The 17,380-nt window shown below is 46.6% G+C and overlaps 1 protein-coding gene across 1 annotated transcript in view; it reads right to left on the reverse strand.

The window, feature by feature from the left end:
• LOC139216949 (LIM and SH3 domain protein 1-like) overlaps positions 1 to 16,875 on the reverse strand; it is a 28,231-nt gene extending 11,356 nt beyond the window's left edge. The window contains exons 1-3 of the mRNA XM_070848197.1: positions 16,504 to 16,875; positions 7,617 to 7,711; positions 1,136 to 1,220 (exon numbers count right to left, since the gene is read on the reverse strand). Of these exons, the coding sequence (XP_070704298.1) occupies positions 1,136 to 1,220; positions 7,617 to 7,711; positions 16,504 to 16,572 (249 nt within the window). The 5' untranslated portion in view covers positions 16,573 to 16,875. The remainder of the gene's footprint in view (positions 1 to 1,135; positions 1,221 to 7,616; positions 7,712 to 16,503) is intronic.
• Between the last annotated feature and the right edge of the window lie 505 nt (positions 16,876 to 17,380).

Raw genomic sequence — 17,380 nt, forward strand, 5'->3', positions numbered from 1 at the left:
GGAATCTCTCCTCTCTCTATCAGAGCCATCTTTATTAAGGCAATAACACATGACCCAGTTCAGATGGATATTTTGGTCTGATGAAGGTTTTTTTTAATCCCTGAATATATTTGGGTCTTTGTTATTTTAGATTCTGCAGGCAGGAGAAGCCATAGTGGCGTTTTCTCTGGCTACAGATCAGACTGGGGACCTAAAGTATTTGAGGAAAACAGATATAATCGGTACACTTGGGTGGCCATGCGAAAAATGTACAACAACAAAGATGCAGAGGAAAGAAAACTGCATCAGTTGTGGGCCACAGTGAACATGGTACGGTACATACCGCTAGATTTATTAGGCTGTAATCCAGTTTGCAACCATCATAAAAAAGCACGCAGATGTCAGCCAGACACATTAACACTGCAGAGTGCAACAAGAGGGCTGATCCGCGAGGTAAGAGTATTACAGTATTTGGCATGGGCTTTTCTTTGGTTTCCACATTTGGTTTCTCAGCAGAGGCAGAGCTTTCTCCAGACTCCTGCCAGTTAATTCAAACTACAACAGGAAAATGGGCTTTAACTGGTGTCAAGGACGTTCACGCTGCACCACTTTCTTATGTAACAGGCAACTCTTTTTTTTTTTTTTTGGGTGACAAAAGGAAACGGAAAGTGTTGCAAAACAGATTTAAGCAAGGTCCTGTTTGATAGTTCCAAACTGCATTACTTTTTCATGTAATTTAAGGTGTGTGACCCAAAGCCTCAGTAACAGAACCTGTGCGGCCCGGCTTTCTTTTCCTCTTTGGCGATAACTTTTGCCTTTTTATGTCTCCATAAAATTGGGTTTATCATACTACTACATGACTGCGGCCTTCCCAGTCTCTTACTTGTCCATTGTGAATCAATTTCATGCTTGACTTCTCAGGTCTGTCTTAAAGCTGCAGTTATCTCCACTGTTCAAACTAGAATTAGACTGATTATGTTATCTGAAAGTTGGCTCTATGAAAGCACTTACTCCCAGATCAATTTTTAGGGTTAACTCAAGTTAAGCTTTTCAAATTCAAGTTTTTATTGCCTGCTTTGAGGAGCGATGCCAAAATGTGTGTGTGTGTGTGTTTTATGGAGTTTGTTTATCCTCCACTCCTGGCACAAAGAGTTACCTGGCTCTGCATCTTGCTCTGCTCTTTGAGGCGGAGGTTCTCTAGAGTGTCAGCCACAAAGGTGAAGTTTGTCTTGGGGTAGTGTCTGCGAAACAAACACACAAAACAGTACAGAATGTCAGCTCACAGTAAACTCACACAGGCAGATGCCAACTTTCTCTTAGACTCCCACTGTGGCGCTCAAGCCTAGACGCTAAGAGAAAACACAGCATAACTCAAGCAGTGTGCAGTCTGTGGCTCCACAGTAGGGGCACTTGTTATTCAAGGTGGTCCTGAGGTTGAGTTAGGAGCCCCTGTAGACAAAAAGCATGTCAGTGTAGCACACAATGCTCTGTCAGTAGGAGCCAAGGTGGTCTGTGAAAGAGGAAGTGCAGGCAGGGCTGTGTGGGGGGGGATGAGAGCCTCAAGGTTGCAGAGTTTTGGAGGCGAGCCATAGCAGGTGTGGAGAAAGCTTTCGGAGGTTAGACAACACAGACACACGGGCAGAGGGGCACGGCCCTGTGGGGGATAACAGGAAGAGGAACAGCACAGCACACACAGCAACGGGGTCAAAGAGACGGTGGGTGAGTGTGAATGATGTCATGGGTAGCCCCCGTCAGCAGAGCGTGAAGGCCAGTCTCTTTTCTCAATGGATTCTGGGAATTTTCTTGACAGCCGCAGACACATAACCACCCGACCTCCTCCTGCTCAGGAGAAAACGCTCTGCCTGAAACAAACACAAGAAACATAAATATACTGTACACGACGGAGCATGAACACCACACAGACATGCACACATGCAGCACGCCGAGCATCAATCCAAAAGCCATTCGCTGCACGCTCTCTTATTGATCGCCTAAACCGCTGTCAACTGCTCCTGGGTGCACAAGAAGCCTTCACATGACGGTGCCTGTCAGTGTGGTGTTGGTCTGGTCCCCCTGGCTGCAGAGACACATGGCTCAGAGCCCTCAGAGCTTATCTAACAGCTCATATGGACTACAGTTCCCAGCCTGCCTCGGGGTGCTGGGTGACCTCAAAAATCTCAAACCACTAACTGAGCCTCTGGGTAGCCCATTTAGGCAATATGTTTACCGTTCCCTTGACAACATGGTAAACAAACCGAACTCGCATTCGTCCCAATGGGGCGTAAAAAACTTCAACAAAAGGATTGTGGCTGCTGAGTTTTACATAGAGTGTTGTTAAAAAAAGATATATGAGCCACTTTAAAGAAAGAATGAGAATGAATTGAAAGAGCTGGAGGTGGAATGTGAACGACGCTCTGTGATATACAACAAGCCCGACAGCTCGATCCCATCCAGACAAACACATGCAGGTCTGTGCACGCTCTCGCACCAATTCTCCCAAAACGGGAGCTGCTGGTTTGCTACGTTAGCAGCTGATGCTAGACAGGCTGTGAACTCGCTAATCGAACGGTGCGAACGGAGGCTCTTTCATGGCTGAGAGAAATCTAATCACAGACCCACGACTCCGTCATTTGTTAGTTTCTATTTAGTAACTTAACATTTGTATGTTGTACGTAGAACAAAAAGGAAAACAGGAGGAACGGACACCCACAGAGCAGTGTAAATAATCCTGATATACTTTGTCAAATTGTTGTCTATAGAGAAAATCACCAGGAGGCATCGTCCCACTCTGTGGTTTTCATACGTTAAGTAGGGCAGAATCAAGTCTGCAAGGACAAAAATCTACATCATGTTACACAACAAATGTGCATCTATGTGGAGGCAGACCCTGCATGAGAAAGAAAAGCTAACTGGCTTCAGACTTTCCTAAATTCCCAAACAGGCTGCCATACATTTTACAGTTTAAGGCTTTGGGCTACTTTCACAGCATCTCTTTGTTTTTCTGTCCTTTGATCAACGCTGGAGACTAATAATACGTGTTCAGTTTTCTCCGGAGTTGGGTGTGTCTGGTTTGTGGTGGAGAATGCTTCCTGTCACTGAGCATCACTGTGCCTGAAATCCTGCAGAGAGAGTGTGTGTGTGTGTGTTCGAGCCAGCCATCATCAGCACTCCTGCCATCTTCAGCGAGTCTTTACAAACTGCCCGTGCACTCGAGGGTCAGTAAATTGCTATACAAACATACAACAGGGCTGCAGATATAAGCTTAGTGACTCAGTGGGATCTTGTGATGTGTGTGTGTGTGTGTGTGCACACAACCATGCTGGTGTTTTCATGCCTGTTTGAGGGTATGAGTGAGTCAGAAGAACACTCATCCATCTGTCAGGTTGTATAACGAGGTAATAAGTGGCAGACGGGAGTGGGTGACACATGCACAAACTCAGTTAGCCCTGTGAACGCTGAACAGGGAGTGAGATCAAAATGGAGGGGAGGCACCGCTGAAGTGGAGGAGTGAGGGGCCACACATGTGTAATCACACACACACACACACACACACACACAAACCGCCTACTGTGCAGGAGGAGAGGCCTGTTTGCATAGTGGAACCTGGAGATGTTGAAGCCGACTCCACCCTGTGAGACCTGGAAAGGTGGTGATGCATCATTCAGCAGAAACATTTCATCTACAGGTAAAGCACATTATCGTCTGACTTGACATGAACACACACACACACACACACACACACCTCAGACACACACACACCTCACATGTGGTTGGGCGATAAGACGTATAAACCGTGAGACGGTTGGGGGACCAAGTCTCGTCAAATGAGGGTCGATGGTCTAGTTTGTGTCAGTTTAGGGGCCCTTGGTATATTCGGTCCTCGGATACTAAATCAAATACTAAAGATTAAACCTTAAAATAAGCGACACGCAGAGTGATTGCTGATAAAGTTGGAGACAAGGCTGAGCCGCGGTTCTCATAATACATCCACAGACAGAGCTGACGAGGGAGAGCTAATAAACACCAGGCGCAGATGTCTGTCCTTCCATGACTGGCAGAATCCATTATACACTGAAGCTCGTATATCAGAGTTCATTTGATATTCTACTGACTCGACCTCTCTGCTGGTCAGCCTCCACACAGACGGCAGCACCAAGCGTTCTCAATGCCAAACTGAGAAAGTAGTTTTATTTTATTTTGCTAACAACAGATCAACAAATAACCTCAAACTATGATTCTGGGAAGAAAACTGGCAGCAAGTTTTGCAAACGGCGACAGTAAATCAAGACATCTGTGGCAGGTTTTAATGACGCCGCAATGTTGTTCAAATTAACTACAGACAATCGGTCATCAAGGCGGCGTCCCAGCAGTGGCTTCAGCGATCTCCGAGGGAAGAGAAGAATTTTTCTGCCTACTTATCTGTCCTCCAAAATCTCCCACAATGCCCCCTGTGACTCCAGCATCTAATCAGGGATGGGACTCTCAGGGAAGAGGTGGGTGGGAATAAAGCGAAAACAAACAAGGTCTGTATCAGTTACGAAGGACAAATATAGAGGAGTAATGATAAAGTAGTTCTCCCACAGAATAATAACAGAGAACGTAGCCTGCATTCCTCTCTTAGAGCGGGAGCCTCTTCCACTGATGATGTTTACTCGATCTACGCTCGTTTTAAACAAACGGAAAGAGGCATAATAAACAGGCGCTGAAGGGCCGAGCTCCTGCCGGCGCTGCGGGCGGAAGGGAACATCGGAGCAGGCAAAAGCAAAAGAAGACGCGACTTGAGTCCGTGGAAACAAAGGCGACGGCAGGAAGACACCTGCTGTACGGTAACACCTCGAAAGAGACATTACATTTAGAAAAAACAGATGTTTACTGCAACAATGATGCTTTATAATCTAATAGGAGCTCATAATTAGGCCTGTGTGCAGGTGTTAGCACTTATTATGGCTAATTAGACCTCTGCTGTGCTGTGGTCACAAATCCTCACACAGTCAAATGAATCATAAAAGGTGTTGCCCTGAAATCACAGCAGTGCAAAAGCTAACAGGGGAGTAAGGGAGACGCGGGTGACGATGGGAGTGGAGCTTTCAATGACACGTTTCTGGCCAATAGGACTCCGACACATTAAAGAAGTCAGTTTGATGCGTCAATGCAGAAAAAGCACAGGAGTAAATAATAAATAATAAAGTAACGATGGCTCCATTTCATTCAGACCAGCACAGCTGAGATGTTAAGATGAAGACAAACACTCACCAAAGACTTTAATGTACAAAACAAAACCAAAAGAAAACCCGCAATTAAATCAGTTCATAAATAAACAAAGACTTTGAGCCGCCCATAAAACTGCAGCTGACCTGTTTTTACCTCCCTGAGCCTCCAGGTTGGCCAATTACCTGAGAAATATTTCACTTTTCAGTGCTGCCCTGCCTGACGACAGCCCTAGCTAACGTTATAGCCTAGTTAACCAGTGTAACCTGAGCTCAGACCAGTAAGTGTAGCCTACAAAGAGCCCAGGCACCACTACAAGCTGCTCTTTATGTACTGCAGGCTACAGGAGGCTGCCAGTTTATATGGTTATTACTTCTGCAAAGTAGACGAGCGCTCAACGAACTGGCTGCCACCAACATCTGTGGTTAGGGTTTAAAACGTGGGCAGATGAGCAAACTAGCGGCTAACACATGAGCATATAGCATTAGCATGTTAGCATGCAGCCCTTCTATCAGGACATGGTGGGGAACAAATGGCAGACGAGGGATTTTGGATTCATTGCTGGTGCAGCCAAGTTCACAGCAACTCTTCAGCACAGTGTTATTGATCTGCTGTGACAACGGACTGACTGTTTCCCCCAAAAAGCAGCGTGGTGCTGGCAGCAAAATGCTGTTCATTACTACATGTGTGCTTTTCCTGCTATGACAAGTCAAAATGTCTGCGGTTTAAAAAAAAAGGACTATTGCATGATTTTCCACAATTACAATGGGAGGACAGTTCACCAGGTGCACTCCAGAAACAGATCAACACATTTGGCTCACCTGGACATTATTTGCATGTCTGTGGGGCTTCTGTCTATCAGATCTAGAGCGAAAGAGTTAGTTTTATTTCCTCCGGTTAAACTGAGAGCCTTCATCAGATTGGAAAGGTGCAACTAGAGAGAAACTTTTGCAGTTGTGAAAACACAGAACCAGAGTGATTCAGGGAAAATTAGGGAAACAATCACTGCTGGTTCCTGTTCTTATAAAATCAGTCCAACCCTGCCTGTGCTTCTTGTTAATCGGCTGCAAATACCTGCAATTTCTGTTGGGGGACATTTTAGCGACTGTTTGTGACGATTAAATAAGGCAAAAACTTGCTCCACCAGCAGCAGGGAAACAAGGAAATCTAGGTTTGAACATGCAGCCAGTAGCTAAAGGGTTTCTTTCCAGAAGCAGACAGGTTTTTCTTCCAGGGTGGAATGAAAGGAAGCGCCTCTTTATTTCACTCCACACTTGGCACAAACTACTTAATGTCTCTGGTATTATTCATAAATCAGGATTCAACGTTTCTGAGTCGGGTAAGTGGGTCAGAAATCTACGTACCCCTATACGACGTGTTTTATTCATTAGCGGTTATTAAATAACAACAAAGACTAATATTAACCGCCATATTTAATGTTTATTGAAGTAAACAACAAGTCAATTTACTTTGCTTTAGTTTGCCCCCACAAACAGACACAAGAAATAAAAAATCTATTAAAGAAACGACTATTTGGAGCTGGGCAATAAATTGATTTTTATAAATTAATTCAAATGTACGTTTCTGTAACTCATAGCAACGTGAGGGTTCAACATGGTTTTGTGTGCTAATAAAAATAAGTTCCTTCTCAAAGTGGCTCTTTCTCCTCAGGCAGCCATTTTTTTTTTTTTTTTTTTTTGGGAAAGTAGATCGAACAAGTGAGTGGCTAGATTTGGGGCATTTCACTGGTCCCAGGCAAACGGGAAAGCCTTACTGCTGAACCCTGTAGCGGGAGCCAAATCTCAGAGAGAAAACAGCTGAGCACAAGCTGTCTGGCAATAAAACAGCGGTTTGGAAAAATGCAAAAGAGCTTGTCAGAACATGAAGCAACTCCACTGCACACACACACACACACACACACACACACACACACACACACACATCTTAATAAGTAATGGACGAGGGGGATTCCATGGATTCCTGATGAGCCTTTCTGTGAGACTAAGTGCTGCAGCGTGAGTGGACACGCTAGTTTTCAGTGTGTCCGCCTGTGTCACTGTAGAGGAACTTCAGGAATTTCCTTTGTTGATAACCCCCCCCCCCTCTCTCTTCCATCCTCCCCTCCCCAGTGAGGAGGAGGAGGAGGAGGGAGGGAGGGAGGGAGGGAGAGAGGGAGGCACTTTCCCACACCACATATAGGCCTTTTCTCTGAGGGGGGAGCTGGAATAGTCACTGATAAACAGCAGAAGAGGGAGAAGAGAGGGGCCTCGGCTGGGTTGCAGCATGAATACAGGCACATTCAGAGAGTCCTGTTTCCATGTGTGGACGGATTAAACGCTGCTGTCAGGGTCTGTGTGATGCAGGCTGAACCAGTTCACAGCAAAAACATGAGACACGACACACAAAATGATGACTTAGGAGCAACTTACGCATTGCAGTATGGTCTCTTCTCGAAGCCTTTGTAATTCTTCATGTTTAGAGTCATTTTGCAGACCTCGCAGCTGAAGCATCCTTTATGCCAGTACTGTCGGACACAGAGAGACAGAGGACACAAAATGTTGAGCAGGGAGACATTTGAGACTTTTGTTTCACCTTCCTGAGGGTCCAGAGGGCAGCTCTGCACCGAGTAGCACCAGGAAGCTAACTGAATGAGTGAAGCCAGGACTGCTTTCTATTCCCTTGAGGTCTGGCAGGGACAGAAGCTGGACACAGACAGACAGAACAGAGACTGTTTAGACTGTGGGAAAAAAGAGTGGAAACAGTAGTCTGTGTATGCTGGCACTGAGCAGAAAGAAACCAACGTCACCTTTTGCTAGCACATTTTTAGCATGTATGGGCAGACAGAGCTGTCTGCAGCGGCCTGAGCCGTGAGGAGGATCGTGTGTCTGCTGTGTCACAATCTAATCTGCTGTTCACACCTTTACTACCTCTCTCAGCTCAGACGTATGTGAGGAGAATGAGCGTTTTTGTTGTTTTCGACGTTTAGCAGAGCAGCGGTTGTTTTCGGCTGGTGCTGCAGAGTCCAAACCAGCTTTTTGACTCTCTCTCTGTCCGCCTGCTCATCTCTGCAGGCCTGTGAGTGTCTGTAGCTCCTCCATCCAGCTTCATAAGAGAACAGGTCTCCATCTCCCTTTCCATCCTTTCTCCCAGCCTCCCCACCCACCTCCTTCCCCTTTCTCTCCTGGCACTGGGCTGATCTGCGGCCTGAGGGTTCAAAGAGGAACCGAGGGAGGGAGGATTGGAGAAAACTGGAAGGAGGGAGGAAACATGAAAGGAAGGGGCTGGAGAGAGCAAAGGGAAGGGAGCAAGCAGGGGAGGGGCTGGCAAGAGAGAGAAAACGCTGGAGAGTGAAGCAATGATCTGGCTGCTCTCTCTATCGTCAGGGGAAGGGAGGGAGGAGTGCAAAGACGCACAGAGAGCAGGAAAGAATGGGAGGAAAAGAAAGAGGGAGTCCTTATTAACATGGCCTCAGGGCGCTCTGTCATCCCTCTCATTCTCTCTCCCACTCTTTATCACTTTCTACAACAGTTGCCCACACACAAAACACTCATCTGCCAAACAAACAGCGCAAAAAAGATGCTTCAAATCAGAGGCTAAAACCTGCAGAAACACGTTTAAGTACAACAACACTTTCTGGATGTTTCTCACAGTCCACACAGTCTCCTCGGGGAGAGAGAGGAAGACATCGCTTACTGAAAACCCCGTCATGTGTTACAGCACCGATACACAGCTGGATGATGACGTTTGCGTCTGTGATCGCTGCAGAGGGACGGTCGACACGATCGTGGCGTGGAAACATGACCGAGCACACAGCAGATCATCTCACTCACGTCCTTTATCCAACAAGAATCTGGCTTCAGGCTGGTTTTAACAGCAGCCTTATCTGTTCTGTCTGGATGTAGCAGACCACCCAGGGCGGATGTGATGACAGCAGGACAGTGTGTCAGTGTGTGTTTGACATGGGTGTTTGTAGCCGTGGCCCAGCGGTACAGAGGCTCACAGCGGAGGCCGAGCCCAGGCTCTGCTCAGTGGAGCTATGATCCACAGCCAAACACACCGGGCCAAGCCTTCAAAACCCAAGCCCCCCGTCCCACGGCGACCTGACCGGGGCTTCGGGGGGCTGCAGATGGACACATGGTGTTGCTCTTTCCACTGCTCTCCCTCTCTCCATTGTCCTGACTAGCACTGCAACCACAAATCCCTTCCCAAACAACAGTACAGTGCAGGCAGATTCCATTTCCTCTAGCTTCAGCTGATTTTCAGATGTGGTGGCTGCTGTCTGTACATGCACGCCACCCAGTTCACCAGTGCAGCAGCCCAGTGTGATGTCCTCCACACACAACTGTTTCATCCCTCCAACTCTGTGATCATGGAAAAGCAGGGGTTGACTAACAGAAAGTGATGGTAGAGGAGAAGTGTGGGTATGTGTGGTGCTGGGAGAAAGGTGAGACTATCAGCTGAGCATGGACTTTGATACTCTGGATGTTTCCCAGAACAAATATTGAGCCTGGATCTATTCCAGACAAGCAGCCTGCTGTTTAACAACTATTCCTCAGCCTCGCCCAACCTGCTAACCCACATTCCAGCAGGACAACCTTTGTAACCTTCCCACCTTTACGGGGATAAAACGACCCTCTGAGGTGAACAAAGGCCCCTGCAAGCATACCGCTCTAAATACAGGCGAGAAAATGCACTGAGGACACGAGGGGGCACGCTTGGATACGGTCAGGGCAGCGTATGTCCACATTAGCAGTTTAGTGTGAACTCTAAAACTTAAATACATCACTGACGCACCAAAAATACCAGCTGGTGAATTTTATTCATGCTTTTAGCTGCTGCAGGCATCTTCTCTGCCTCTGTGGCTGAACACACATTTTTATTTTTTCCCCATCAGCAGTGGTTGCAGTTTCCCTCTGAGTAAAATCAAATGTGTGCAGGGAGGTGAAATGTAATCACAAATGGTCACCTGAGACACATTTGAGGGGTATTATTTGCCAGGCATGAACCGCCACCCACCTCATCTGAACCTAGACCCAGCCTGAATATACAGATCTGGTTAGGATGTATTAGGTTTAGGATTAAAGGATAACTCCGGTATTTTCAAAACTGGGCTATATTTTTTGGGTTATTTTGGGTTCGAAATGACAGGTAGCAACTGCACCTGATCACAGTAGGTCCACTAAAAGTGCTTGTTTGATCCACTGACAGGCTCAGAGTGTTATTCTAAGTGTGTGACAGCATCATGGAAAGGATCCCTACAGAGAGAGACCTGGAAGATCCTTTTGGTTTAACCACAAACAGCACACACACCAGACTACATTCACTAAAACAGGGATTTTACATGGAGGTTGCTGGTCTACTGCTGCCTCCATCAGTTAGCTATCAGTTAGTTTGTTTGTGTTATTGTGAGACTTTTAGGGTTTTAAAGGGTTAGTTGGAATAGAACACAAATTTGTGTAACACAAAATGACACAAACAAATGAACTAACAGAGGCAGCAGCACACCAGCAACTCCTGTGTTCTGCGAAGTAAAATGACTGTTTTTGTGAATGGAGTCTGGCGTGTGTGCAGAGAGCGATATAATGGCTGTTTTTGGCTAAAACAAGCACTTTTAGTGGACCTACTGTGATCAGTTGCAGTTGTCCCAAAGGATCATGTTGCAGCCCGTGGCTATGGGCTGAGGTGATCTACTGGACCAGTTCCAACACTTTTACCACCTACCAGTCACTCAGACACCAGGATGTGAGTCTTAAGTTATCCTTTAAGACAAATAGATGCCACAGTGACAGGAAGAGACAATCCGAGGTGTGGGGGTGAGCTACATCCCAGATGTGTGTTAGAGGCCATGCAGCAGTTATCCATGTCCAGCTCCAGGAAAACCTGACTCTCGGCTGCCAAGGCAGGACCTGGCAGTCAGCTGGAAAATGAGGACACTGCAGAGACGAAGCCCTAGAAATAAAACACCCATTTAAAAAAAGAGCACTGTCTCCCTGCATCAGTGCAGCTCAGGGGCACGTGTGTGTGTGTGTGTGTGTGTGTGTATACGTGTTTGTGTACATGTGTGTAGTGCTGTATGTAGGTTATATGTCTCAGTGCATGATGCATGTATGTCAGCAGGGATTCAAGAAATGCTCAGTCAGCCTCACAGCTCCCTCTTGGTGAGAACCAAATACATGTTGGCCTGAACTGAAACCCTGGAGCTATCTGGGAGGCCAGCACGGCTTCAAACACACACACACACACACACACACACTCGCCAACGAGAGTCCGATCAGGAGCATGCTCACACATACTAACTACAGGCTGATAGAAGATAATTAAGTGACTGGGTAAAGGCAGAGCAAAAGGCTGCAGGCATCTTTTGTTAACCACTTCCTATGTGGCTATTAATGTCTGAACTAAAACATCCCTCCGTATGTTCTGATAACAACTGCAAAACATCTACCAAACCAAACCACACATCTACCAAACCATGGCCGTCATTTGGTTTTAACAGGAACACTGGACAGCTACCAGTTCTCTCAGAGAGTTGATAAATCTACCACTGCTTGGTGCTATTTTCTACACTGATTAGATGAGAATTTCTGATATTATTTTATTTTTAGATGGAAAAAAAAAGGTCTAACCAATCTACAGACCGTGTTTAATGGCTTTTTAATCATCAAATGAAGCATTGGAGGAGTTTAGTGCCTTATAGCACTGGAGGACATCCCCCAGGACTCTGCTGAAACGCTTCAAAACTCAAATCAGTGGCAATTAACTTCAGTCCACTTTTCAAACCACTTTGTCTGAAAGATGCCGTTTGACTCAGATATTCATTTCAAACCGATGGTGGCTAAATAAAAAGCCACACACACACAGCAGCAGCTTACTCTGTGTGTGGAAGATTATTCTTGCGTAAGCTAGTACATGCCCAAAGACAAAGTGCCCACATCTGGCCGCTGCTAATAGAGGAAACTAACTCATTAAAGCGCTCTGGTTAATTATTAGCCTACCCGATGCCATTCATTTTAACCCGAGCCGAGGGCCTCGTCTCTGGCCGGCAGGCAGACGGTGATTTGAACAGACATACTACGCTAGAGTAGAGTACGCACTTAACACACTTTCCAAACCACTCCAGACCGTGATGTGCACTCAGGAACACACACACACACATATATATAAACAGCAGCATGTTAGAAAACAAATAAAACTCCCAGCAAAGGAGAGAAGAGATGAAGGTGAAATGTCCAAACACTTATCATAAATCATCTGTATGATTTCATTTCATTCTCTGGCCAATTTTTGGGGGTTTTGTAACATGTCTTCTTTCAGACTAGTGGAAAAAAACATCTTTAATACACATTTAGCTCTTTATTTTACCACACTTTGCCTATTTGAGCCTGTAGATTTCTCCTTAAATGATAACTGCAGTATGTTTAAACCCTGTAAATACCCTGGTGTCTAAAAATCCTGGTAGGTACAAACAATGTTGGAATTGGTCCAATAGATCACCTTGGCGACAGCGGTAGACCAGCAGCTCCTGTGTAAAATCCCTGTTTTAGTGAATGTAGTCTGGTGTGTGTGCAGAGAGTGATATAACGGCTGTTTGTGGTTAAACCAGAAGGATATTCCAAAGCCAAAATATGTCAAACTTGGGCCAAGGTTTAAAAACACGAAGCTGTCCTTTAAAGGCCCAGATTCATGTAATATTTTATTACTGGAAACATGGTAATCATTGTTTTTTTTTATGGCAGCATTGTCTGATTTATGGAGCGATAAATACAGATACATTTCCTCTGTAAAAACCTTTTGCTCTAATATATTGACAAAATAAAACCAGAGTTTTGAACCTTCTTTGTCCAGATTTCTGCATATTTAATTAGATAATGCATCATTTGCATATTAGACATAACATTTGTCTTATGTACAGATAAAAACAAGTTTCACTGCATAATGAATTTGTGCTTTCGCCTTCAATGGAATAATAATAATATTAGATAAATAGAAAAAGATAGGAGATAAATAAACTGTGGCTATACAAGAAAAACTATATACAACTCAAGTAATAATCTGTAACACAATAGATAACAGTGGAGGAAGTTTTATGGTGATACACACGAGTTAAAACCTGTTTATAACTAAAACTAGTGGCACTAATGGGAAGTACCTGGTCGCTCTGCTGAGTTTGTGACTGTGAGTCATCAGCGGGAGGCGGCTGGACACATTCATCACCTCTTTGTAGCATCTGGACAACATGAATCAGCGCTCAGAATAATCTGTCCGAATAAGAGCAAGTTAACGGACCAACTCCTCCAACAGTGGAGGTAAAGGTGTTCACACAGACCTCTGTTTCCATCAGGACGCTGTTAAATCACTTTATCTGCATTATGATGAACTATAACCAGCCAGGAATCACCTGTAGCACACTCCTCTATCAGCTATCAGATGTTTAATTACTCATTTGATTGCACAAAGCGTGGCTTGGTTCATGATGTCAGCTCCTCCACGCCGTAACGACCGCACAACTCGAATACTGTACTCTTCTGACCTTTGACCTCCTTCTCCAGCAATTTCCTGGGATTGAAAAGCAGCAGCACAATCGAGGCTCACAGAAATCCCCAAATAGTCAGCGGGACAAGGAGCTCAAGCACAGAGCATATGGTGTGTGTGATACATCAGCGTGTGACGGAAATGGTGGATAAGATCTGATAAATACACATGCTTTTATTTACGGAAACTGTGTCCGAACAGTTGGGATCACGTGAACCAAGAAGTGCTTTCTGTCCAACTGAAACACTTTTAAAGTTTCTATATGATTTCTTAATATGCAGTCAGATTCCCTCCTGCGGCTGATTATTCTGAGCGTAACGTCAGGGGTCTTTCTGGTCCGTCCAAAATAATGTAAAATAACCCCCCAGCTGGCTTCTTTTGACTTTCTCCTCCACCAACACACTGTTTTGTTTTGAGTGACTTTTTAATGAAACTTAACACCATGTATGAGATCATCTGTTGCATAAAACCGCCTCTGAGGAAACATCACCAGTATTGTGTAGTCTATGAACACGTGAAAATTTCTGATGTATTCAAGAGCCAAAACACATTAGCAACGCTTCTTTCATACTTAATTATCTAAGGATGAGCTGTCAGAACACACAAGTCAGTTTCTCACATTATTTATAGGCTAGACGCTGAAATATTACGACTGAAATAGCAGGTGATTTACTACCAGGGAGCCGGTTCCTCCACTTCATAAAATACAGCATAATGGCACGTTAGTCAGTTAATTATTAATAAATCTCATGAAGAGATGGAGGATGACTGTACTTCTCAGCTGCAGATGGGAACTGGCTTGGTAATTCAGTAACATGCAGACGGCACAGGCAGTGTTTTAGTGAGAGATGAGATTTACGCTCCAGCCTCTCCACACACAGATCTTAGTTTATCTTTAACACACACACACACACACACAGATAATCATGGCCATTAATCACACACACATATCACTCTTACACACACTGTACATTAGCCTACATGTCACCCGTTTTTCTGGTTTGCATATTCGGCACTGCTAAAAGAAACAAAAAATGACTGTATTACTTCCTTGTTGTAAGTTTCATTGGCTGCAGTTCAACAGCTGCTCTGACTCGAGCGACAAATACCTACATTGATAGACATGAGCCTGACATTTCAGCCAAACACGCCACGCTATCAACACGTATGTTCAGGATCGAAGGAGAGACGAACGACGAGACAAAACCGTCACCACCAAAATTCACTTCCTGTCTTTACATGTGCTCGGCTCCCTCTGCCAGGCCCGACCCTGCTGTGCTGGTATGCAGCTGACAGACAAACACGCCTCTGTGGCTCAGACTGTCAGGTAAAGGTATTCTGAGAACACCAATAACCTCCATCACCCTGCGTCCACCAGAGCCGGCCAAGCACACGGAGAAAACCCCCAGCGAACGTGGCCTCGGCTGCTTAAAAGAAGCCAAGAAGAGCGTGCAGAGTGTGGGTGACAGAGGAGGGAAGGGGGAGGCTGCTTGGCTAGTGTGTGAAGGGGCGAGCGCTGATGCAGAATGGCAGCAAAGACAGACGGCAGGCTCCTCTCCTGGTCGTGGATCAGAGCAGGGAGACGACAAACCAGGCCTCTGACTGAGCACGTTTCATGGGAGTGTCTGTCTGCTGGAATGCACTCTGCTCCAGGCCTGATTCCTCGGCACGCTCTGGCTCCATACGTGTGGCGGTTTGGCTCTCACCAACGCCAGCCCTGCTAGCATGACAGCAGCACTTGTATTTTCAGGGGAACGAAGAGCGGTTCTGGGGTGAATCAGTCCGAGTCTGGAGCACTTTGGGGGGAGCATTAGTGCTGGTGCATTCAGTGATACATCCAATCAGGAGCTGATGTTACTTTAGATAACGTGCTCCCCACCTTCCTCTGCTGACAGATAAGCTCGTCTCCACAGGGATTGATTTTCAGCAGCCTTTCAGACGTCCATTAGACAAATTATCTACTTGCCCCAAGCCCCCCAGCTTTGGTGCAAACAGAGCAACACTGCCATTTATATGCCAAACATTGCAGACCCCACCCAGCTCCTAAATCCAGGGTGCTACAGTGCCCATGCTGCACAGAGCAATAAAACAATCACCTTAATGAAGAGGGGTCACAGAGGAGGAGGAAGGAGCCTGGCTGTGCTGCCTCCTCAGAGACACTCTGGGTGGGAATGATGAGATTATCACCTTAAACTGACCGAGGAGGCTCCAGTAATCATCCCTGACTCGGATTAGCCGCTCAGTCTGGACGGGGAGGCGTCCGGGCTGCCGTGCCCGGGGCCGGGCACCGAGCCCCCGGTGGTGCCCCGGTGCTGCTGCGCCCTGACGGGACCCCGGGAGTCCTGTGAGCTTCGGTTTGTGTGATAAACGGGTTTTTCTGGAGAGGTGAAAGGCGTTAGCTAGCAGCCCCAGGCCCAGACCAGGCTCGGCTGTCCGGGCTCTGAGAGGCTCCGGACCGGCCTTCATCGCAGCCTGGAGTCTCTAATTACTGATAAAATAAACCCCCTCTCTCCCTAAAGTTTCCTCTCTATCCTCACAGCCGGGTCCGGTCCCGGTTCGGGTCCCGCGCTGCCGAGCCGTCGCCTCTAAGCTAGCAGCTAGCTTGAGATGCTAGCGGCATACCTGTGCTGCCGCTGCCGCTCGGTTCATTCACAAAAAACACGGAAAAAGGTGACATTTTGTGGGGAGCGGGAGACCCAGCAGGCGGGTCACAGAGGGACGGAAGGGAGCCGGGGCTCGGTCACAGAGAACCACACCAAGTAAGACGTGTTTGAATGCTCTTACCTTGTCCAGACAATTCACTTTTTCCGTGGGGTAAACGACTAGATTACATCTGCTACACAGCGGGTTCATGTCGGAGGAAGGCTCTTCTAGCTAGCTTAGCACGGAAACCGCCGAGGAAACGGGTTAGTAGCTGCGTGCCGTCGACCGAGCACTTCCCAAACTAGCTACAGTGACTAGTAGTGACTAGTAGTGGCCAACAGTAACCTAGTTAGAGAGGCAGATCCTGGAGGTTGTTGTTGTCGCCGTGGCCGCACAGCTGGCTGTCAGTCCACTAACCAGACACGGAGAGCGCGCTCCCGCTACACACTCTCTCCTCTCGCCTGCGCGTGCCCGAGCAGAGAGGGAAGAAGCAGAGTGGGAGGTTCAGCTTCTTTTTTTTTTTTTTTTTTTTTTTCTTTCTTCCTCTTCTCTCACCAACAAGTTCAGTTTGGGTTTTCAAGAGGAGCTGCAGCTACACAGCGCGCTTATTTTGGCTTTGAGCTGTGCGCAAATCCAGCTCCGTCCGTCCGTCAGTCCGTCCGTGCGCGCGTCCGGCACATCTGTCCTCGTCCCATCTGTGCGTGCATAGCAGACTCATGCCATCATCTGTGCTGCTGCAGGTTTTTGGGGTTTTACCAATCCGGTGATCTCAAATCGTATTTCTACACATCTGCCACGTTCACTGCACGTCCCGGTCACAGATGTTCCTGCGGTGTGTTTGGTTAGGAGGACATCTGCTGGACGGACCGCTGTCCCGCCAGGGTCCGCACATGCATGCATGCATGCAACACATTTTTTTTTTACCCTGCATGTTTTGTGAGTTTTGGCTCCTTTTTAAGCGCAGCATCACATATAAAAAAGATCAGGAGGTGTGCAGCAGGAGCAGGAGTTAAAAGAG

Source organism: Pempheris klunzingeri, chromosome 17 (genome assembly GCF_042242105.1).
Source record: "Pempheris klunzingeri isolate RE-2024b chromosome 17, fPemKlu1.hap1, whole genome shotgun sequence".
Taxonomy (NCBI): domain Eukaryota; kingdom Metazoa; phylum Chordata; class Actinopteri; order Acropomatiformes; family Pempheridae; genus Pempheris; species Pempheris klunzingeri.